Source organism: Lepidochelys kempii, chromosome 2 (genome assembly GCF_965140285.1).
Source record: "Lepidochelys kempii isolate rLepKem1 chromosome 2, rLepKem1.hap1, whole genome shotgun sequence".
NCBI classification, from domain to species: Eukaryota; Metazoa; Chordata; order Testudines; family Cheloniidae; genus Lepidochelys; species Lepidochelys kempii.
In genome coordinates, this window is record NC_136381.1 from 266063431 (window position 1) to 266086872 (window position 23442).

Consider the following 23442-nt stretch of genomic DNA (forward strand, 5'->3'; position numbering starts at 1 on the left):
GTGGAATCTAGCTGTCATGTCGTTAGCCTGAGACTGGCTTGGTGCCTTGTATTGGGATAGCTCAACTTGCAGGGATAAGAGGGAGACAATGTCCCATCAGGGGCTCATTCCCCCTATCCTTCCCAGAAGGCCTTGGCATTGGAAGATAGCCATGTGTGCAGATCGGACCAGACCCTGGCCCAGTTTAAATCGATGGGAGCTTGGCAGTGGGAGCTTGGCTTGGGAGCTGGGTAGGATTTGACCCAGATTGTCTTAGGTGTCCTCTTGAGACCTGTTTTCCTTTTTCCTTCCCTCTGTCTTGTTCTCAGTTTTGCTTGTGCATTTACCGCTGAAGAAAGGCGCCGGGTTGGTAGCTCTGGGGACTGGAGTCCTCTCCCCAGAGAACAGAAAGCAGCCGGGCTGGCTGCCATCACACCAACCCTGGCCTGAGCAAACCACGGGTAGGGTTGAAAAGGGGCCTGCAGCCTCTCTAGCTCATTTGGCCCTTGGCACCTATGTCAAAGGGTCTGATTAATGCTGGTGTCCATAGCTTTGCTAGGCTGGTGTCTGCTGGAGACCTGACAAATTGCCCAAACTGCAGGGCAGTGCCAAGCTGGGCTGAGTTTGAACTGGTGACAGAGAGCCCCAGGCAGGAATTTGGAGAGCACTGAGCTAAGTGGGGCAGGGACAAAACTCATTTCCCGCATCATCATTCCCTGGAGCTGCCCCGCCCTACTTCTTCCGCCATTCACTAGAGCTATATTGGCCATGGGGGAAATATTCCTGGAGCAACAAACATATCTGGGGCCTCAGTTTTTGGATGGCCAACCCGAGTCCCCTAAAAAGGCCCCAATTCTCAGCCAGCGGGTGCTCGGCACTCTCTGAAAATCAGGATCCCCTAAGGGGTCTCAGGCTGAGCACCCAAATCACTAGTCACTTCTGAAAATCTTGGCCTGTCTGGCTGTCTATCCAGCCCCATACACACTGGCTGGCTGTCTTTCCAGCCCCATACACACTGTCTGTCTGTCTATCCAGCCCCATACACACTGTCTGTCTAGCTAGCCCCCCACACGCACACTTGATCATCTGTCTGAAGAATGAAGGGCATGTTCCCGGGAAGAGGATCAGGGCCAGAATCAGAGGCCAGAGTGGATTGAATCCAGTGAAACACTCCCACCCTCTCTCTTTCCATCTTCCTCTCCCTCCGGTTTTGTTTTAGAGAAACAGTTGCTTTTTTGTCCATGAGGACAGAGCCTCCTTAGGTTGCCCTTAATCTCCCCTTTGTCCCGGTCGCTGTGTCTTTAATCCCGCTTGGCTGTTGCGGGGTGAGTATGTGGGCTTGTTAATGAAACTCTCTGAAGCAGAGTGTATTAAAGGGCTGGGTGGCAGCACCATGCCGAGGGGGCAGCGCCAATCCCTTAAGACTTCTTTGTCTCCCCGGTATTTGCCTCCAGCTTCCGTGTGATCTCGTCCTCGCCGCTTTTGAAAGTATCCGGCAAAGGGGCGTTGCCATTCCAAGCGCGGGAGGGGGCAGCTCTGCTGGAACGAGGCAGCATCCTTGGGCCCTGTTCACTTCTTCAGGGGCAGGGCGGGCGTTCGTGGGGAGAGGCTTGTCCCATAATAGAACAGCGGGGGAGCCATCTCCAGTCAATGATATTATGAGAGCAGGATTGAAATGGATGCTGGGCCAAGGTCCAGGGCTTGCTATATCTTGAGAATCGGCAGGGCAACAAACCAGTGTTTTCTGCTGTTACAGCCCTGGGAACTGCCGCTGACTTGGGGCCTGATACAAAGATTTTTGGATGAGGTCCTTGGGGCATCTGGGAATTGACCTACCCACTCTGTGCCTCAGTTTCCCTATCTAGGAAATGGGGATGAAAGGAAAGTGCTTTGAGCTCTTCGGCTCACAGGGGCTATGTATGTGCAAAGTATTGTGGGCCGCCAGCTGCTAAAATTGTGTAGGGTGAAAGGCCAGCTGGGAATCAGAATGGCATGGCTTTTCATGTCTCACAATCCTCCAGGGCTAGCAGCGCATTGGCGGCCCCAGAACACCTATTTCCAGGTGTTGGCTAGTGATCGGGAAGAAGAAACTTCTGTCAGAGCAGCGGGGGCTCAGGGAAAGGTGGCTGCTTTGCACACTGCTCGAAACGACCAAGGTCCTTTGTGCAAGTGAAACCCAGCCCCTGTGCATTGCAGGATTGGGGTCCAAGAGGAGGGAGCACCAGGCTGGTCGGGGTCTGGCTCTCCTCCTCCAGCGCCACCCACACTCTGAGAGTTACCACCTGCTGATCTCTGTCCGAGTGACCCACCAGGACCTGCAGGGAGCAATGTAGAAACGGCCTTTCCAACTCACCAAACGGCCACAGCAACTGGACGGCAAGCGACGGCACCCGGAGGCAGCAGAATCATTGTGTTGGCCCTGAGGAGGCGTCAGTTCAAATCCTGCCTTTGCCATTTACCTGCTGGGTGACCTTCAGCAAGGCTCTCTGCTTCATCTTAGACTCCCACCTTCTGTCTGTCTTGTGGACTTAGGCCGCAGGGCCTGGATCCTCCAATGCATTTAGACACCTCACTTCCATTGATTTCAATGGCGCTTAATGACCTTGGCAGAGGTGGGCCTGTGGAAAAGGGGCTGTCCCTTTGGCACAGCTGCAAGGTGCCCAGCCTCAGAGGCAGCCTTTAGGCCCTGCTATAATATAAATCGTCCACATTCTGCTGACACTCCCTGAGCTGCTGTGTTATTGGGAAGGGGACGGCACTGGCTCTGCCTGCCATTGCTAGGCACCGAGGGCCGGGGTCCCATGAGTGACAGCTTCTTCACACAGGGTTAACCCGCCAGATTTCTTCTGTCTCCTCCTTCCCCAGGGCTCTTCCACCGTCTCGGGGAGTCAACGCCATAGTCAGTCGCTGGCAGAGAGCGACTGACGTGCTGGAGATGGGCAGAGCTGGAGGGGGACTGGGGCCCGGGGCCCATCAATAAATGCCTGATCCATTGCAGTCAGGGGCAGGGGCCCTGGAACACTTTTAATAGTGGGGGGGGCAGAAAGCCAGCCTGCTTCCCCCTTCCTCACTTCCCCCCAGAGTGGAGTCCAGGAGCAGGGCTGTGTCTCCAGGAGGGGCGGGGGGACATGGACAGGGGTAAGGGGCCCGAGGCTGGGACCACATCTGGGGGTAGGCACAGGGCCCACAGCTGGGACCCTGGAGGGGGTGGGGGACAGCAATGGAGCCCCGGGCGCAGGCCGGCTGCAGAGCCCAGCGTAAAACCTGGGGGTGCTGCGGCACCTCCCGCACCCCTAGTTCCCGCACCTGTGATCAGGGGGCATCTTTCTACTGACTTCAGTGGCTCAGGCCCTAGGGGCAGATGACAGGTGTCTCAGAAGGGGGTGGAGGAGGGGTGTTTAAGGGAGGGACGAGTGGGTTGAATTACAAGCGATGGGATGAAATTAAGAAAGAGAGAAATCAAGGGGAGAGGGAAAAGTCCCAGCAGAGAGAACTGCACCGGAGCTGGACCGTGTCATTTTCAGCATGAGGAGAAATACCCAGGCCGGCTCCGATCGAGCTAGTGCGCTGAAAATATGAAGTCTAGCCACGGTGGCGTGAGCAGCGGGAAGCCCTGAGCCCAGCCCCGGCCCAGAGCCTCGTACATAGTCAGGCGGCTAATCCTCCCACCGCCCATGCTGCCGCGGCTGCCTCTCTGGTTTTAGCCTGTTCACTCGACTAGAGTAGCGCAGGTACATCTAGCCGAGCGGGAAACGGCACCTTCTAGGCCTAGTGTAGACGTACTCCGAGCTGTGGAGCAGTCCCCGTCCTTTACACTAGCCTGGATTAAACACCTGGGAAACGGCTCTTGGGCTCAGATATTGTTAGTGGCTTAAGAAAGCTTTTTCATCTCCAGTTTCTCTTGAATTTCAGAACATGGGCAAACTGGGAGGAGCCGAGCCCCCGGGAGAGGAAGGGTCACAACCCCTGACCTCTGAAATGACCATGCTTGTCCCTTTCTAGTTAGTAGATAATTAAAGTCCTCTCCCTCCCCCCAAACACCACACCGCACGGGGCAGAGAAGACCAAACTCAGATGCGCCTGTCGGTTTGAATGAGAGGGGCTGGCAGGAGAGAGGGGAGGATGAGGCAGGTTTGCAGGATGGCCTGCAGGCTTATAGAGCCATCGCTGGAACAAACGCCGCTTGGAGAAATGGGAGCTGTCCAGGGCGTGGCAGGGTGAAAGGATATTAAAAACATTGGGCTTGGGCCTTTTTTCACTCGTATGATGGAGGAAGACAGCCTGAAAGGTTATTCTGGGTGGAGGGAGGTTGCTTTGTGTTCTGACATTGATTTATCTGGAGAAATATCTGAACCGTCAATTGTCCTCTTCCTTGGTTTTTGCTGGCGGTCTTCTGGAAGGTCTCGGAGATGTTTATTGTGAGCTCTTTGCTTTAATTGATAGGGCCGGATGGTTGACTCTTTAACAGACGTGTCCTTTCTCCCAAGTGTTCATTAGGCATTAGAGTGAAATAGATTGTCATGAAAACCAGACTTTTGAACATACCAATGAAAAATCCCTTCCCTCTCCCAGTGGCTCAAATTTCAGTGCTGTGTGATGTCTTAACTTCACTCACTAGCTCTCCTGATGTCTGCCAGGGCAGGCCAGTCCCCATCTTGGAATGTTAAAAAAAAAACAAAAAGGTCCAGGGAAAAAAACCCTCCTGTTCTGATACAAACACCTAAAGAAGCCCAGCAGGGCATCTGGCTTCTGGGCGGGATTTGGCCACACAGAGCAGACTCTGGCAATTTCCCCTGTACAATCAAGTACGGAAACCCCTCCTGGCAAGGGTATGACATGTTACAAAAGGCACATTGCTGGGAGATGAGACAGATGTGGAGTGCTAATGGGGTGCAGTTTTGCTTCAAGTCCAGCCAAGGTCAGCGAGGACTGGAAGACAGTCATTGCTCCAGGTGTAATAAGTTGGGTGGTGCTCAGGTCTTGATCATCACAAAATGTATCTGCCCTGTCATCGGTTTCAGCACCGGGGCCTAGGAGTGGATGATCAGCGGGCCAGGAAAACCGTTCTCTCTCTCCCAGTCAGGCTGGCGGTGGGACATTTGGCTCCGTGAGTGAGCAGGTGATCTGAGTCAGCCAGGTGCCATTTGCCCCTGCTCCGTTTACGTGGAAACCAGCCACATCTGTCAGTTGGGCTCTCAGCCTAACGCAGCGAATTCAGACGGGGCGTAAGCGGGTGCACTGAAGTCCAGGGAGGCAGTGCAGACAAGCAAAGGAGGAAATGTCTCTCGCTGTTGTGGGAGGAGAATGCACTGTGCCTAGCTTGGGTGGTAATTATCTATGGCCCACACAGATCTGCTGACCAGCCTCTGGGAGCATAGAAACACCTTTTATTGGACCAGCCATAATGGGGCTCAATAGGGGCAGATCCTTAATGCCCTTCTGGTTAGTAAGCCACCCCCAGGAATGCTTTGAGAATTCAAGGTCGGGTGGAGGGAGGATTGGCCTGTGGAACTCATGGCCACAGGAGGTCACCAAGGGCAAGAGCTTAGTAGGATTCCGAAAGGGACTGGAGACATTTTTATGGAGGAGAGGAACCTCCAGAGTTATAGTAGTAGGGATTTAAAACACCCAAGGATTTTGGAAGGGATAAACCCTAATACTTCAGGGCTTAAGCCACCTGCTGTGTAACAGAAGCTAAGAGGCACCTTTCCCCTGGGGCAAGTCGTCCCAGAACTGCCCACTGCAGAGATTCATGCACCTGCCTCTGAAGCAGCTGGCAGTGAGCGGATACTGCTCTGATCCTGTATAGCAGTGCCTAGATTCCCCGAACTCCATCGGGATTAGCAGGAGTCGTTAGCCCCTTCCTAGCAGGAGGGGTTGTCCAAGGCGTTCAGAGATGGGCACTAGTGATGCAAACGTACAACGGAGCCTTTCTTAGCAGCCGTGCCCAGCAAGCTGGGCTGTATGCGTCTGACTGCTAGCGACTTGCACCCGTCCCTAACCTCCTAACTTTCCCACTGGTTCTCCTGGCTCCTTAAACGGGAAACACCTTCTCTGATTCGCAGAGAGAATCCGTATTCTGCCAGCGCTTCCCACCTGCTCAAATTCATCCACCCGTCTCACTCAGGGAAATGAATTTGGGCCCCTGCTGGGGCTGGGCCCACAAGGTCTGTGAGTCTCCCGGGCTGGGTAGGCCAGTGGAGAGCACAGCTGCGTAAGGGAGAGTGTGTGTGTTTGGGTGGGGGGGTTATACTGCACAGTGGGTGAGTGTTAGCTAGACAGCCCTCGTCTGCCTGGGTCTGTGGGGGTTTCCGATAGAACCAGGTGGCTTCCCCCGTCTCTGCTCATACCATATTCCTAGTGTTACCGTTAAGGGAATGTAGCAGCTGCCTCTGGTCTTTGCATGCAACATGCACCCAGCCCTTCTGTCGGTTTACGCGTGACTGCACGAGTTGTGGCTGCCTGATACACACTCCAGGTGCATTCACACCAACACACGCACTGACCCACATGCACACACAACCGCCATAGGCGAGCGCGAGTCTGTGTAGCGTGGGTGTCACACACCACCAGGGCAGCTTAGCATTAGACCTGCTCAGAAAATGGCTTTTCTGTCTTGCAAAAAAAATTGAGCTTTGACATTGGGATGAAAAGCCACCGCTTTAAACACTTCTGTGAAACGAAATTCTGCTGAAAAAGTCGTCCTGGCTGCAATCGAAACGTTTTGTTTCGATGAGTTTGAAAGATTTCATTTGGCTTTTGACCTTTTTTAACCGTTAACATTTTTTCAATTTCGAAATGAAAAATCAACACTTTTTCTTCCAAAAATGTCATCTTGATATTTTCTCAGAACAGGTTTCTTTCCCATTTTTAAATGAAATTGCATTGAAAGTGATAGTTTTGCACACACACAAAAATCAGTTTAATTGAAAAGGCATTTTCCAATGAAATATCGCAAAAAAGATATCCAGCCAGTCGTTCTGAGCATCCACTTCCTACTCTGCACCGATGACACAAGCCGTGGAAAATGAGGCACTTCCTCTTATGATCTCATTAACACTCACAGGCTCTGATCAGGGCCCTACTGCGCCAGGCGCTGTACATACATAACCAGAAATGTCCCTGCCACCCAGAGCTTTCACACGCCAACACGCCGTTCTCATGTATCCCCCGTACGCACACACACACGCTCACACTTACATGCCACTTTCATCTCTGCTTGAGCTGCCGCAGCTGGAGACTGTTGAGGTCGGAGAGTGACCCAAGCCAACAATTCCAGAGCCTAGTCCCTCTTCAAACTCCCCCACGCGCTTGTACCTCACCGCCCCCTGCTTTATAGACACATAGACTTTAAGCTTAGAAGGGACCATCTAGTCTGACCTCCTGCACATCGCAGGCCACAGAACCTCGCCCACCCACTCCTGTTTGGAGGAGCGCTTCCCCCAAGCAGCAAGAGGTCCAGGTCCAGGGCACCGAGAAAAGCTGGTGACTTCACATCCTCCATTGCAGCTTAAACCTCCCTAGCGTTCCAGGGGACCTGGGCAAGACGGCTCTGCAGAGGGCTCCGCTGAATCACCCACGAAACCGGACGCAGAGAGAATCTGATTGCAGTTCTCTGGAGCCTGCTTTGCACCAGCTGAGCTCAGACCCCGCAGCCAGGGAAGGGGCCTGGTGGAAGAGGCTAGCTCACCGCCAGCTCGCGAGTTCAGCCAGCCTCCCGCTGGCCATGCTCCCTGCACATCGGGGGCAGCCAGCGCCCTTTGGGGGTGAAGCAGGAGGGGAGCTGCAGCTGCAGAACGAGTTCACGCACCCCACTTTGCAGCTTCAAAGGCAGGAGGGACTCTGCAAGCTGGTCCCTCTCCAGCTGTTCCTCCATAGACAAGGCCTCTCCCCGCATCCCCCCCCTGGCCCGTAACTTGTCATCACTTTCCAGCAGACAGACCAGATGCTCCTCACAGGCCGCAGCCTATTGTGGAGACTTTGATGTAGCCAGGCAAAAGGGCAGGAGGCGGGGGAAGGGGGAGGGGGTCGAGCTGGGCCAGACGGGGAGGATGGAGAAGGGGAGCTGCAGGGCTGGTTTTCAAGCCCCAGGGCTGAGGGCCTGGCTGAGCGAATGCAGCCCCGCTTGGGTCTCTTTTGTTATCTGCTGCCTGGGCCTTCGGCTTCTGCCGTGTCCGGAGAATGAGATCAGGATACCGGCTTGCTGGAGCCTTCACACGTTCAGCAGGGCGCAGATGGACGGCTGCCCCTCCGGCAAGGGTCAGACCTTCGGGCTGCTCTAGAACTCCCCGACTCCGTGCTGGGCCAGCTACCCGGGTTGTTTCTGCCTTCCACGGCACCCTGTGGGGGGACCTCCTAGCAAGAAGTTAGGCAGGTCTTGTGGCTCAGGCACTGGGTGAAGGACACGGGAGAGCTGTATTCACTTGCTAGCGCTGCCCATCAATCTCTGTGTGGCCTTGGGCAAATCACTTAATCGCTCCCTGCCTCGGGTTCCCACCTGCGCAATGGGGAGAATGACTCTGCCTTGTCTGTTTCGATTGCCCTCTCATCCTCCCGTTGGCAGTGTCAGGGGAGCCGGGTCGAACCCAGGATCTTAGCGAGACAAGGTGGGAGAGGTAATCTTGTTCACTGGCCCAACTCCCATTGGTGAGAGACAAGCTTTTGAGCAACACCGAGCTCTTCGTAGACCAGGGCATGACCCCCCGCCCCACGCCAAGTCCCACCTTGGGGCATTACATCCTGCATAAATTCTCCCTGCAGCGTCCATGGATTCGTCTTCACCCTGTCCTGAACTGCTGTGTAATGCGGGACTGTGTGCTGCTCTACCCAGGGCCAGCTGCATTTCACTGGCGGGCGAAGTGATTCCTGTACTGGAGAGGGCCCACTTGTCCTTACACCCCAGTGTTACAGGAGCATAACTCCACTGACTGAGTTAGCAGTTGCTCCTGATTTACACCAGTCTAAGTGAGAAGAGAGTCGGACCCTTTGTCTGAACAGCACTTCAGCATCCCTTGGCATGAAAATCACTTTAGACACGTCACTTTTCTTCCCCGTAGTAACCCACCACTTCCGTACAGCTCATGGAAATGGCCTGGACAGTCCACCACAAGAATGATCTTTAGCCATCCGCTTACCATGTGATGTGCTAGGTCTTTGCAAACATTTATTAACCCACAAAACCCACTTGGGAGGCAGATATTATCCCAGGGCTCCTGTAGTCCTCCTTAACCTCTGCCCCTCTCCCCCCAGCAAAAAGTTTTGACGAAAAACTTTTTTGTCAAAAATTCCTGTTGAAAATTTTTGAGTTTTTGTCAAACCCCCTCCCCCCTGCAATGCATTGGTTTCTGACAACTCCCAAAATTAAACCATTTTCAGTTTAAACCTCTCAAAAGTTGGCTTTTGGTTGCTGAAAATTGAAAAAAATCCATTTTGAGGCAGACTCAAAGAGCTTTAATGAAAATGAAACTTTTACCTGAAAAAAGCATTTCTGTTGTGCTAAAAAAAAGCCTTTTTCTGCTCAAAAAAAAAAAGCGTTGATGGAAAATGTTCCACCAGAGGGGAGACAGCGGGGAAGAGCCATGGCTGCTGATTTGGGAGAGGGCCCAGTGTCTCACACGAGGCCCCGCAAATGGAGGTGCCTGGGGAGTAGGGGGTAAGCATGGGTCTCTCTCTGTCTCTTTTAAGCATCTCATGTTGTCGGCTGTGTTCACTTGCAGACAGAGAGCTGCAGATCCTGAAGCGCACGGAGGGGGACCCCCGCAAGGATCACCCCAAGAAGCCCCCGCTGTCTGAGTCAGAGGGCAGCGCCTCCCCCAACAACTCCTCCGAGTTCCTCCCGCCGCTGCCGGACAACAGCAAGAACATCATCCCCGTTTACTGCTCTATCCTGGCCGCGGTGGTGGTGGGGCTCCTGGCCTATGTGGCTTTCAAATGGTACGTGTGGCCTGGCTCACTGGGCTGCTCCAGCTCTGCGGAGGGGGTGCCGGGAGAATCACCGCAGGGGGGTCACCGGTGCCGCTCAGCATAAGCCGGCTCCCATGCGGGGCACCAGCCAGCAAAGCAAGTGCTCTCCACAGCCACGCTGACTAGGCTGCCCTCCTGGGCTAGCTGACCCCCCCCTTCTGGCCTGGCTGTTCCCCCTCCTGGGGGGACCCCTCATGTCTTACCCCGTTGGTGCCTAGCAAAGCCCTTTGGGTCCTGCCGGACATGGGCCCAAACCAGGACCCCAGCTCCAAACCCTGAGCTCTGGGGATGTTCCCGTCGGTCCCTAATGCTGTAATGGGCTAGAATCAGAACACCACACCCCCTGAAACTCTGGGGAAGTTCAGCTTTGGATCCAAAGTCCAGGGCTTAGGCCCGTTTCTGTGAGGGTTGGGATCTTTCCCACTTTGCCCATTCCTCATGGTATGGACATTCATCTCCTCCTGCGCTTTGCATCCAGTTGCTCTCCTCAATACGCCTTCCACTCACCCGCAGGAGTCAGAGAAGTATCATTATCCCCATGTCACAGATGGGGAAACCGAGGCACAGAGAGTTGAAGTGACTAGTCCCAGGTCACACAGCAAGTCAGTGGCACAGCCAGAAAGAGAACTCAGGAGGCCTGACTCCCAGACCTGTGAGCTAACCACTTGACCATGCATCCCCTTCACACCTGAGCTCCCCGGGCTCTGATAAAACATACTGTATGAAAGCAATAGGAGGGACATCCAGCCAAGGGGCAGCACTTGTCTTATGGCAGGAAGGAGGAGCAAGATTATTGTCTAGGGGCTCAGCACAGGACTGGGAGCTGGAAACTCCTGGGTTTCTAACCCAGGCTCTGACACTGACTGCCTCTGTGACCTTGGGTGTGTCCCTTAGCCCTCCTCTGCTTTGCTTTCCTGGCTGGGATCTGGAGGTACCTCCTACCATGCAGGGGGCAGGCAGGGCAGAGTGATGAACTGGGGGGTGTTTGTAAAGCGCTTTGAAGACGGAAGGCACAAAGTATTAAGAGGGTTTGGCTGGATTCAGTGGGCCAAGTGGATCCTGAGTGCATCTGCATTGAGGCCGCTGGGCCAAGTCCATTGCGGGTGCAGCGCAGCCAGGGATGACTTGGTCGCAGCCTGTTCCGGAGGGAGGGATTTGCCCTCCGGTCACCATGTCCTGCCCGCCGTGCACAAATGTTCAGCCGGGGAACTGGACGGGCAGAGCGTCGTTATTCCCTTCGGGGCAGGGCTGGCCCACAGAAGGGGCCGTGTCCCCTGCTGCATCGGGCATGCTGCTGGGGCCCAGTGGCTGAATAGGATTAAACCTCGTTTGGGGCGCCAGATTAGATCCGTCTCTCCCTCTGTATCTGGCCTTGGCTGGGGAGACCGGAGGAGTGGGCGGTAGATTAATGGGAACCCTGCTGAAAGGATTTCAAACCGCTGGCTGTTCTATTGGAAAGTGCAAAGCCAACCCCTGGCCGGCTCTCTTTGTGCCTGTGTTTGGGGATTTATTTCGTTTCGTGGTGTTTGAGCCGCCCTGCTCCCCTTCCCGCTTGTTTACATTCTTTCTATTCCACTCACATTGAGAGACTCCAGAGCTGAGTGGGTCCCTCCTCCTCCCATATAGATCATAGATCCCATCCTGCCTCCTGCCATATAGTTCACAGACCCCGTCCCTCCTCCTGCCATATAGATCATAGACCCCGTCCCTCCTCCTGCCATGTAGATCATAGACCCCCCCATCCCTCCTCCTTCCATATAGATCATAGACCCCCCTGTCCCTCCTCCTGCCATGTAGATTATAGACCCTGTCCTGCCTCCTGCCATATAGATCATAGATCCCCCGTCGCTCCTCCTGCCATATAGATCACAGACCCCGTCCCACCTCCTGCCATATAGATCATAGTCCCCCCCATCCTGCCTCCTGCCATATAGATCATAGACCCCTCCGCCCCCTTCGCTCACCCTGGCTTCCTTTCCCCAAGCCTCCCTCTGCGTGGTGAATCCGAGAGCATTCACTCGACAGACCCCTTCCCCCCAGGATGTGAGGAGCACCCTGAGTACAGACCCACAGCTCCTTCTGCAAGCGCTGGGGCCGGTGGCGATTTACACCACTTGTATTTGCCGGCATTCGGGACGTAGCAGATCTGAGTCCGATTCCCGGCTCTGCTCCAGAGTCTGGGTGACCTTGGGCAAGTCACTTGAGCACCGAGGGCCACGTTCTGATGCCGGACTCAGCCGGAGCAGTATATATGTAGGCCCCCCCGGCAGGCCTGGGCCAGGACTCCATTGTGCGAGGTGCTGTACAAACACAGACCCAACACACAGTCCCTGCCCCAAACAGCGTTCTACGAGGCCTCTTCTACCTAGATATATTCCCCCCTTGCTGCTCACTGCCATGCACCCCCTGTTCTCCTCTCTGGTTAGCGGGTGCCTGGTCACTGGGGGCCAGTCCTGGGAGCTGCTGAATGTCTCACCTCCTGCTAGCACCAACAGGGAGGGCGGGGTGGGGCAGCACCTCCCAGGATTGGGCCCTGGCTGCCTATGGCTGTCTGTAGCACAGCAGTGTCCGGTTCCAGCCGAGCGTAGGGCCCTGGTTCGATTCTGAGGTCTATGGGGTGGGGAGCGTCTTTTGGTCCTGCATGTACAGCACCTGGCGCAGTGGGGCCCAGAGCCCGTCCGCCAGCCCTAGGCGCTACCAGGGGGGGGGTACGAACATAGTAAGAGACAGCCCCGCCCAAAGGGCCTAAACACACACAAGCTGAGGGAGGGGAAACAGGCACAGAGCGAGTGGAGTGACTCGTCTGAGGTCGCACAGCAGAGCCAGGGACAGAACCCAGGCATCCTGAGTCCCAGGACCGCACCCTCTGCTGCCTCCTCGTGCCCTATGAGACCTTTCACCAGTGCTCTCCCTGTTGCACTAGACACATGCTCCCGTGCACAGACCGGCGCTAAAGGACTAGCACTAGCCACGGGCATTTGCCCCAGCTCTCTGGCTGGGGACAGGAGGGTGGGGGGTGCAAGATGCATCAAGCTGTTTCCAAACCGGGCTCCTCCATGCATGGGCTGGGAGGATGGGGAGGAGGGCGGCACTGGAGAAAGGGATGGAGTGAGAGAGGCAGAGAGAAGCCGGAGAGGGAGGGTGAAAGAAGTGGAGGCTGGCTAGGGGCAGAGAGACATAGACGGCAGGAGGACCCCCGTCCTCCGCTCCAGCAGCCAGCCCCGGCTGAGCCATCTGTGCCAGGGGTCTGCAGGGGACCGGGCGGGGGGAATTATCCTGCAGTTTGGGAGCCTGCAGAGAAAGAGCGCAGCTGAGCCCGAAAGCCCTTCCCTGCCGAGGCTGCATGCGCAGGACTGGGCCGGCTAAAACCCCACGGTCGGGGGCAAGCCAGGTGCTGCAACGGGGTCAGTCAAGTGTGGGCGCTCCGCTGAGAGGAGGCTAAACTCCGGGGGTGCGAAGGGGGCATATTAACTCCCCATGTGTGCACACAAGGATTCCACCCCCCAACCCCCCCCACGGCTAGCACGTTACTGAGCCCAGCCGCTCTCCCCCTTCCCCCGCTGCAGCTGGAACACCTGCAAGCAGAAGAAGCAGCTGGCCAAAGCCAGGGCTGGGGAGCTGGGGGCCTCCCCCGAGGGCGAGAAGCTGCACAGCGACAGCGGCGTCTTCCTCGACACGCACAGCCTGCAGGAGCACCACCCACTCAACAAGGGTAAGGCCGTCTCAGCCGCGCCTCAGCAGGGCCACACACCCCAGGGAGGGAGCCTCTTCCACGCACGGCCGTTCTTGGTAGCGTCCACTCCCTTGGGGCGAGGGGCCTTGGCGGTTTCGGGGTTCCCCCAAGGCGTGTGAGCATTGGCGGTTTCTTTGTCCCCCAGGGAGTATGATGGACCCGTTTCCAGGTTCCCCCCCTCCCACCCAGGAAGTCTGGGCCTTAGCAATTTCGGGGTCCGCCACAGTTGAAAATGTCCCCTGGGGACCAAACAGAGGCAGCATTTGGTCTACAGTCCACCCATGAGGAATCCCAAAGGAAGCTGGGACCACGCCATTGCAGATGGAGTGGCTGCTGTGGCAAAGTGGGCTGCCGGATAGACGCCCTTATGGGCCCCGAGGGTCCCCTCCCATAGGCGCCGACTCTGTGGGTGCTCCGAGGCTGGAGCACCCACAGGGAAAATTTGGTGGGTGCTCTGCACCCACCGGCAGCTCCCAACCCCGCTCCCCCCACCCCAGCTCATCTCTGCCTCCGCTCCACTCTGCCTCCTCTGCTGAGCGCACCACTGGGTTCTGCTTCTCCACCCTCCCTCCCAGCACTTGCGCCGTGAAACAGCTGTTTCGCGTGGAAAGCCTGGGAGGGAGTGGGGAGGAGGAGGAACGCAGCGCGCTTGGGGGAGGAGGCGGGGCCGGGGCGGGGATTTGGGGAGGGATCCAATAGGGGCAGGGAGGGGCGGAGTTGGGGCGGGGTGGGGCACGAGCACCCACCGGCGCTGACAAAAGTTGGCACCTGTGTCCCCTCCCACTGTATAGCCTTAGTCTGGGGCCACCATCTCTCCGGGTGGGGAGGACAAAGTAGGGACTGGCTGGTGCCGCTGCATAAATCAGCCAGAGAGGGCACTGTGGGATGAATACAGGGACCCAGACCAGGAATGGAACCAGGCCGGGTGCTTATTTGGGTAGATAATGGGTTCGAGTGGCTCTTTTTGGAGCCCCCCGGGGCTAAAGATTGCAGCCTCTCTGGCTTTCTCACCCTGGGGGCCTGCTCCAGCCAACCTGCCACAGCAAGAGGTGCTCAGAGCTCTGAAATGTGGCAGGATTGGGTCCTAGCTCCTTAAAGGGAAGCCACAGCTATTACGGTTAGTTGTGTTACGCGCCAGTGTGGGCAGAAGAACAAATGGCTAGAAACTGGCCATCAACAGCGAGCAGCTCACCTGAGAAATGTTTCCTGCTTTCCCCCAAATTGTGGGATCCCGCCCCATCCTAAACGACCTCTGAAGGAGGCCTAGGCTGGGCGATATCAAGCCTGGACCAATGACAGGTTTAAGGGCTGTCATCCTGCATCTCTCGAGAGCTAGAAATGGAAGCTTTCCCCCACTGGAAAGGGTCAGTGTCCACTTTCCCATCAGAACGCCCAGGGCTTGCGGCTAAAGTCTCTAAGCAATTAAACCTTAAATGCCTGCCTCTGTGTGTTGGTTCATTTTAATACATGTTTCCCGCTGCCCTCCACACAGTTGGACCCAGTGGCCTAAGGTTGCCAACCCTCCTGGATTGGCCAGGAGTCTACCAGAATCGGCCTCCATATCTCCCGGTGGCTATTGAAGGCAATCTGGGAGATTTTAATAGGTCGTTAAAAGTCCGGTCAGTGGTGCTGCGGGGCTAAGGCAGGCTCCCTACCTGCCCTGGTGCCGCGTGGCTCCCAGAAGCGGATGGCATGTCCGGCTCCTAGGTGCAGGGGCAGTCAGGGGATATCCACGCACTGCCCCTGCCCCAAGCGCTGACTCCACAGCTCCCATTGGCAGGGAATGTGACCAATGGGAGCGGTGGAGGCGGTGACTGCAGGCAGGGGCAGCGCTCAGAGACACCTGGCTGCCCCTGAGCCTAGGAGCCGAACATGCCGGTCACTAGGAGCCACGCGCGCTGGCTAGCCAGAGCCCACAGCCTTCCCCCTCTCCCACACCCCAACCCCCTGCGCCAGCCCTGAGCCCGGTCCCACACCCAAACTCCCTCTTGGAGCCCACACTCCGAACCTCCCCCCTGCACTCCTGCTCCAGCCCTGAGCCCCGTCCCACACCCTGAACCCCCTCCTCCACCCCAATCCCCAGCCCTGAGCCCCCTCCTGCACTCCAACCCCCTTGGCCCCAGCCTGGAGCCCCCTCCTGCACTCCAAACCCCTCATCCCCGGCTCCACCCCAGAGCCTGCACCCCCAGCTGGAGCCCTCGCCTCCTCCCGCACCCCAACTTCCTGCCCCAGCCCAGTGAAAGTGAGCGCTGGAGGGAGCGGGGGATGGAGTGAGCAGGGGTGGTTTCTCAGGGAAGTGGCGGGGCAGGAGGCAGGGCAAGGGTGTTTGGGTTTGTGTGATTAGAAAGTTGGCAACCCTACAGTGGCCATGTGTGCTTTTGAAAACCCAGCCCCTTGTTTTGGTCCCTAAATGGAACCCGATCCCGTTGGAGCAAAAGGATGCAAAACCCCACCCGTAAAACAGTCCAGGTTTCACCGTTGAGCACTTTCCATTCGTTACCAGGCATAATACAAAGCTGGGGGGATTGTTAAACAGCCCCCGGAAATGCTGGCCAGCAGCTTGGGCCAGGGAGTGGAGAACACTGTACCCCCCCGCCCCCCCGAAACTCCAGGGTGATTATTGGCGACGCGCACTTGACCTATGCCACCAGTGCACTGCGAACAGCCATTCTGTGACCAGCCCCGGGAAGCACTCCGGGAAAGGCGGCTTTAATGCCGAACGTGGGACAGGCTGTCTTTGGTGATTCAGCCACGAGACGTGGCCCCCTTTGGCATCCAGGGTGACGACTCAAAGCGGGAGGGGTACGCACCGAATCCCCAGGACCGCTTCCTCCAGCACCGGGCGGTCTCGTAGCCGAGCACTGCTCAGCTTAGAGCATCAGACACAACCCCGGGGCATCGTGTGCTGGGACCTGCCGGGGCGGTGCCTGGAACAGGAGGGCGGTGGCTTCTCTTCAGGTAGCGCTTGTGTAAGGATGCAGGGCTAACGCCGGCTCCCTCGCACGTCCCGGCCCTGACTCTCTCTCTGCCTGTCCCTTTGCAGCGCACAAGGCTGAGCCCCGGCTGTACAGCGCCCTGCCACCCCCCAAGCAGGAGGCGGTGGAGCAGCTGCTGGAGAGCTCCAGCCACGGCAAAGACTGGCGCTGCCTGGCCAGCCAGCTGGGCTACGAGGAAGAGGCCATCGACACCTTCGGCCGGGGCGAAGCCCCTGCCCACACCCTTCTCTCCGACTGGTCCGCCAAGGAGGGGGCCACGCTGGAGGCCCTGTGCGCAGCCCTGGCCGGCATCGAGCGGCCGGACGTGGTGGAGAACTTGACCGGCCCCACTGAGGCCAGCTCAGTGGTGTAATGGCAGGGGCAAGCCAGCAGGGGGACGCACCCCCACGCGAGAACGGGACTCGCCAGGAATTTTAAATGGCAACAAAAAAGAAAAGGGGGGAGGGGAACAAATTTTGTTAATTATAAGGGAACTTTAAAAAAAAAAAAAAAAAAGCAACGAAACAAACAAAAAAAGCCATGGAGCAGCGGCCTGTGGAGGGACCAGGTGGCGCACCATGATGTGACTGGCACGTGAGCCCAGCGTCCCCTACTGGCGGCGACCGGACCTGCGGGTACCACACGCTGTCCCCTGTCGGTGGCCATCAGGCCTGCGGCTACCACATGCTGTGGCAGCAGGGGAGCTATGCCTTAATATTAGGGCAGCCTCTTTAGCACCAATGGACGGGACCTGGGATTCTGGGGCCAAAGGCTCTGGGTCCTCTCCCCGCTTGACCATGGGCTTGGGAGAGAGCTGGCCCCTGAGGCGAGCGGGTGGGTGATGCCTCACAGCCTGGCAGGGAGAGAGGCTGGCGTTGCTGGAGAGGGAGGGGAGTTTCTGGGGATGGGTTCTCTGCCCCTTTGACTCTGTCCCGTCTGGCCTGGTGCAGCTCCCGCCTTGTCATGTGGTTTCCTTCCGTCACGTGGCCATTGTAACCCCTGGGGATTAACCATGGGCTTTCCCCTTCCCTGTGCGCCATCTGGAAGAGCCCTCAGCCATACAGGGAGCCTGTGGACCCTGACCTGCCAGGGCCAAGCCATTCACCCTCCCCATGCCTAGGGCTTGCTCGCAAAGGACGGTTCCCAGAATCCTTTAGGGTGCTGCCCTTGGGGTGGGGCCTCATGGACATTGCCTGTAGCCCTTTTAGGGGTTCAGCCCTTTGCCCTTGGGCCCAGTGGCATATGGGGACTTCCAAGTGACCCAGCAACCTCCCTTCAGCCAGAAACCAGAGAGGGAACGGGGGAGGGAGAACCAGCCGGCTGCTCCTTTGACCCTGCGGCCCCCCGACAGCACTGCCGGTGATCCCCCTGCCATGGGATTCAGGACCCCGATGCTGGGAAGTGCTGGCTGAGCCTGGCACTAGGCACAGGCCATTATAGTTAGGCCTTTGCCCCAAGGTGCAAAGATCATGCCGTGTCCCCTGCCCCACCGAATGCCTGTTGGGGTGGCCATGCCAGCCTGCCCCTGGCGGGTCACCACCTGCCTGCCTGTGTCCCGAACTGTGCTCTGTGACTGCCCTCTGCTGAGCTGCTTGGCACGCTGCCCCAGGTCCCGGCTGCCATGGGGCAGCTGGGGGCAGAGCTCCCATCGCTGATGGAGGCCTGTGGTCAGCCCTGGCTCCACAAATGGTTCCCCTACAATAAGACCTTCTCCCTGCCCCTGCACTGGAGGAATGAAACCAACCCCCCCCTCCCCCCACCCCAGGTCTGCAACGCTTGGCAAAGTGTTTCCGCGTGAGCCCAGCGGTGCTGAACCGCCGCGGGAGAGCAGGCTGCAGAGCGGCACCTCGCCGGTGAATGGAACCAGCCTGCCAGAGCAACCATGGCCCCAAAAGCTCGCCAAGTCCCCCACCGGCTGGACCTCCTTAGCCTTAATTTCCTGGGCTCAGCTCGTGGCCAGAGGCTGGCTGAGTCGGTGCGAGCCTGGCTCCTGCTAGTGACTGTAATAGGCTGTTGGGGCCAGACTGCTGTACCCCAAGAAGTAGCTGCCCCTCTGTTGGGTGCAGCAGGTCCTCAGGTCAATCCCTCGTGAGAGCCCTGCTACGATCCCTGCTGGGCGTGCAATGGGCTCTTCCGGGTCAAGGTAACGGCAGACCTTGCCCTGTGTTATTGCTCTGCTGCGTACTTTGGAGAATTGGGGCAGGGAGGGTGTGGTCTCGTGGGGCGCCCGCCCCACAGGTGATCAGCTGCAGCAGGGCTGGTCTAATGGGACCTTCGGGAATGGCTAAGTAGCACGGGAACGCACATCAGCTTTAGCCTGTAAGCTACGGGCTCCTCCTCCTTTTCTTCTTCTTCGTTTTAGGACGGTTTTTGCTGTACTTGACTTCTCTGCCTGCTCTAGTGTTGTATTGTTCGGCCTCTCATTGTGTATGACTCTGCCGTGTCGGAGGACATGGGTGTAATGCTCACGTGTTACAAACCAATTGCATTAAACGCGCGTCGGTGGAGCTGTGGCCTTTGGGAGGTGGGCTCCTGGGCAGGGGAGTGGGTGAGTAGGCGCAGCCAGCATGCCGAGCCAATGAAACACGAGGCATGACGTCAAGAGCAAGGAGCCCAGTCACCAGCCACGATCAGACCAGTGGCCCAGCTAGGCCAGCACCAGATGCTTCAGGAAAAGGTGTCTGAAGCCCTGGAGGAGGCAGTTATGGAATAACCTGTCCCCAGGGAACTTTTCCTCCTGACCCTGCATAGGTGCAGTTGGTTTAAGACCTGAAGCTTGAGCATGAAAGCGCCCCCCCCCCCCCCGGGTGAGTCCAACCAGTGACAGGCTCCTCCTATGGGAACACTTTTGCGCTATGGGATGGCACGTGGCCTGGAGGTGTGGCTGAGCCGGAGACCCACATGGCCCTTGCTGAGGAGGCGTTGCATGTACACACAAACCCAGCATTTAGCTTTTGTAAAGGCTGCCCCCCCCCCCAACTTTCTAGGTGGCAGCTGGCAGGGGGACAAGATGCTCGGGTTTGCTGGCATGGTCCTGGTGCTGCAGGAGCAGACTGGTGCCCTGGCCTGGTTGCACTGGGCTCTAATGGTAACTGCTGCCCATGTGCCAGCACCCCACTGCCCACAGCGCCTCCCCCAGGCAGCCAGATGACACTGCTTCCCCGGTCCCTGCAGCCGCTTCCATCCCAGCTGTGCAGCGGGGAGCCAACCGGGGGCCACTTGTGAGCCTGAATGGGAGCAGCAAGCCCTGGCTGCCCGCGCCCCATCGGCAGCTCCCCCAACACACAGCCCTGCCACATGCCAGCCTCCCTCCTGATGCTGGGAACACGGCCAGGATGCCGTGGACTCGGGCCCCAAAGGCAGCAGCTGGTGGGCCAGGCTCAGCCCCGCCACACCCTGCTGGGGGCCTTGCACACTGGCCACCCCCACCACCCGGGAGCTAGGCTTTAGATTTGCCTGTGACGTCCCCTTGAGCTTGGGCACACAATAAACAACCACTAGGTGGGGCCAAGCAGGGCCTCCTCTGGGTGCAGGGCAGGTGCCAGGGGCCTCCCCCGGGTGTGGTTGGGGCCAGGGGCCCCTCCCCCGGCTGCAGGTTGCCATCCCTGCTAGGGGTGTCCCTGGGTGCAGGCAGGCAGCTGAGCTGAGGGTGCTCCCAGGCCCGCCGTCCCCTGGCACAGGTACCATGCTGATGGAAGCAGACAGGGCCGCTGCCCAGGTCCCCATCCCTATTTGCCCTTCCTCCTGCCTGGCGAGGCTGCCAGCGTTCCCGGGTCCAGCTGCTGCTGCGGGCTGGGCTGACAGAGCAGGACTGGAAGCCCCCGTCGCTGGCGGGGTACCCTGGGGGGATGGGGTTCCGCCCTCATGGTCACGGGACCAAGGACTGCGCTGGCCTAATCAGCTCACCGCGGCTCCAGCTTCCACAGGGTAAGAGCTCAGCAGTGGCCCCCGGAGCCACCTTACCTGAGTCACTGACCAGGAGGGTGCCGCAAGGGGCATGTTGCTTATTACAGATGAGCCGTAAAACCAAGGCCCTGCTTGGACTGAGTGAGGATGTCCTGGCATGTGCCCTAGGATCATCCCCGGCCACCTTCCACTGTTGGTCACTAGCTTCTGCCTCAAATTGCCCCAGGAGCCTAGTAATGTCCAATAGCACCTGTTCCTAGAGAATAACAGCCTGCTACTACAGCTGGCTGATGGAGTCAGTCCGTCAGCTCACCTGGTGAGGTGAAGGGCCTGGATCCAAACCCTGGTGCTGACCCAAACACCAAGGGCAGTGGGGGGTTGGGGGGGTGCAGGATTGTTACCCACACTTTAAGGGGGTGCCCTGTCTAGGATCCCCCTGGGGAAGCTTCCCCACTCAAGCAGCTGGCCAGCCCATCCTCGTTCGGCAGCTGGTGGTGGCTCCGGCAGGGGTTTCGTGCCCCGGGCTAGCTGGGGAAAAGCGTCGCTGAGGGATGCAGCAGCTCCAACGGTCCATGTGGCTTCCCCATGACAGACCCGGCCCCAGTTCCTGTCCCAGTGGCCCTGCACCTCGGGGAAAGCTCTCAGGGCAGGTCCCATATGGGGCCGTGGAACGTGAAGGCAGCAGGGGATGGTAACGGGGCTAATTCCCCAGGCCCCAGAGGCTGGGCAACAACTGCTTCTCCTGTGCCCTGACCCCTGGGTACAGCGGCCCCAGTGAAGAAGCCCCTGTGCCCACACGGGGGCCGTGCGTTGGGGGGCTTGCGAAGAGCCCAGCTGTGGAACTGGAGGCGCAGTATAGGCTGGCACAGGGGCAGGTCTTCACCCAAGGACCCTTCCCCAGGAGCATTCACGGCTCCCCCGTCCAGAAAACACGCAGGGCTCGTGCCCCGCTGGGTGGAGCCTACTGCACCCCCCTGCGCTATGGGGTGGGTTCCAATAGCACGGCGGGCCTGGATGTGCTAGGCGCTGTCCTGAACCTAGGCAGAGCCCAGCCCTGCCCTGAGACACTCACAGTCCCACTAGAGAAAAGCTGGAGAGGGGAAATGGGCCAGAGATGGGGCCTTGCCCGGGAGGCGCAGCAGCTCAGCCTCTGGTGCTAGGCCTGGGGCTAGAAGCAGGTCTCCCAAGGCACAGTGCATTTCTCTACCCACTGGGCTACCCTGCCCCTAACCCGCCCTCCCTGCCTTTCTGCCAGGGCACAGGCTCTCGCTGGAGCATGCAGGCGCCCAGCCCGCAGAGCCAGGCCTGGCCGGCCGCTCTGCATGCCCCGCACGGGCCTGTGAGCTCGCGCTGCGAACGTGTCTGCTGCCTGGGGCTGGCCGATCCACGGGACGACGCTGAGCAGCTGGTGCTCATGGAAGCCAGGCTGGGAAACTGGATCCCAGAAGGAATGGCAAGGGGTGGGGGCGGGGCAGGACCGGGAGAGTCTCTTCCCTTGAAAGTCAGCCAGGGCCGCTGTTGCGGCCAAGAGGAACAGAGATTTCCAGAGCCCCTGGAACTGCGTTACACGCTTAACAAAACACACAGGGACCTCTCACCTAGCACTGTTATGCAGCCACCTCTGGGGTGTGACATGGCAGCTATTTAGCAGCTCCCTACAACAGCAATGCAGCCACCGCAGGGTCGGGCGGGGGGACACAGCAGTTGTTTAATGCTCCAGGAGGTTACAGTGGAGGGGAGGCCCCATGGCACACGGGGTTACATTACACCTCTAGGCAGGATCGTGTTGCTTACAAAGGCAGCAGAGGCATCTGGCAACCGCCCACAGCTGAGAAGGTGCAGACAGGCCTGATGCTTAAGGCTGGGAACAGCTTGATTCCACCAGCCCCGCAAAGAGGCTGGCTGGGGAAATATGCTGCTGGGGTGTGATCCAAACCCAGTGAGAGTCTTCCCAGCGACTTCAAGGGGCTGGGAAGCAGGCCCCCTTTGTCTACAGACGATGGGGCAGGGCGGGAATGAACAGGGGACTGGCGCGGATGCCTGCCCGATCAAACCCAGCCGTGGCTGGACGCTCTGCCCCCACCAGCCGGGAGCTCTGCCCAGCTCACAGGGCCAGGGGCTGTCTCTGCTCTGCTGACAGTCTGATGCCAAGTGAGCTGGGTGCCTGGCCGGTGTGGCAGTGGACGACGTGGGGGAGGCTTGCGGCATTATCCAGCCGGCCCCCACGAAGGGCGGGAGTCGGCCTGCGTGCTGCAGCGATAACTGAGCTGCACAGGGCCATGGCTGCTCTCCCGCGGCCGTCAGCAGCTTCACGGCGCCGTTGAAGCGCAGGAAGCCCTGAGGGGCTCCACCTGGATCCCCGCTCCCCTCCCGCCTCTTTGCTGAGCGCCAAGGTGGCTGTGAGCCAAGAGAATCTCCCTTCACAGAGGCCCGAGCCTCCGGCCCTTTCGCTCTGGGCCCCCCCTCCTGGAAGGGGCCAGGCACCCGCCGTGTTCACGGGCTGGCGGGAGTTGAAGGCGCCAGGCTTCGGAGGAGGAGCGACCGAGCGTCTGCCCCAGGCCCGGCCATCACAGAGCGAAGCCGCTCGGCCTCAGTCCTGCAGCCGCGCTCAGAGGAACGGCACTAGCTGGGGCCAGCCCACACCAAGGCCTGTTAGCCGGGGCATGCAGGCGCGTGGCTCAACTGCACCCGGCTGTGAGCGGGAAGGGGCACCAGACCCGGGTCAGCTGCGGGACACGACTGGCGGGTCAGCGATGCTCTTGGCAGCGGAAGTGACGCTGTAGCGCGGCTGCAGACTCCCGGGGAGCCCATCCAAATGGCAACCCCTCCCGGCCAGTCCCAGCCAGAGCAGAAGTCAGGAAGCGTTGAGCTCCGCTCCCAGCTTGG

At 58.5% G+C, this 23442-nt stretch overlaps 1 protein-coding gene across 1 annotated transcript in view; it reads left to right on the forward strand.

Moving 5' to 3' along the window:
• The window catches only part of LOC140907880 (tumor necrosis factor receptor superfamily member 16), a 46383-nt gene extending 27209 nt beyond the window's left edge, over nucleotides 1-19174 (forward strand). The window contains exons 4-6 of the mRNA XM_073334854.2: nucleotides 9696-9912; nucleotides 13509-13654; nucleotides 16719-19174. Of these exons, the coding sequence (XP_073190955.1) occupies nucleotides 9696-9912; nucleotides 13509-13654; nucleotides 16719-17023 (668 nt within the window). The 3' untranslated portion in view covers nucleotides 17024-19174. The remainder of the gene's footprint in view (nucleotides 1-9695; nucleotides 9913-13508; nucleotides 13655-16718) is intronic.
• The last annotated feature ends 4268 nt before the right edge of the window (nucleotides 19175-23442 follow it).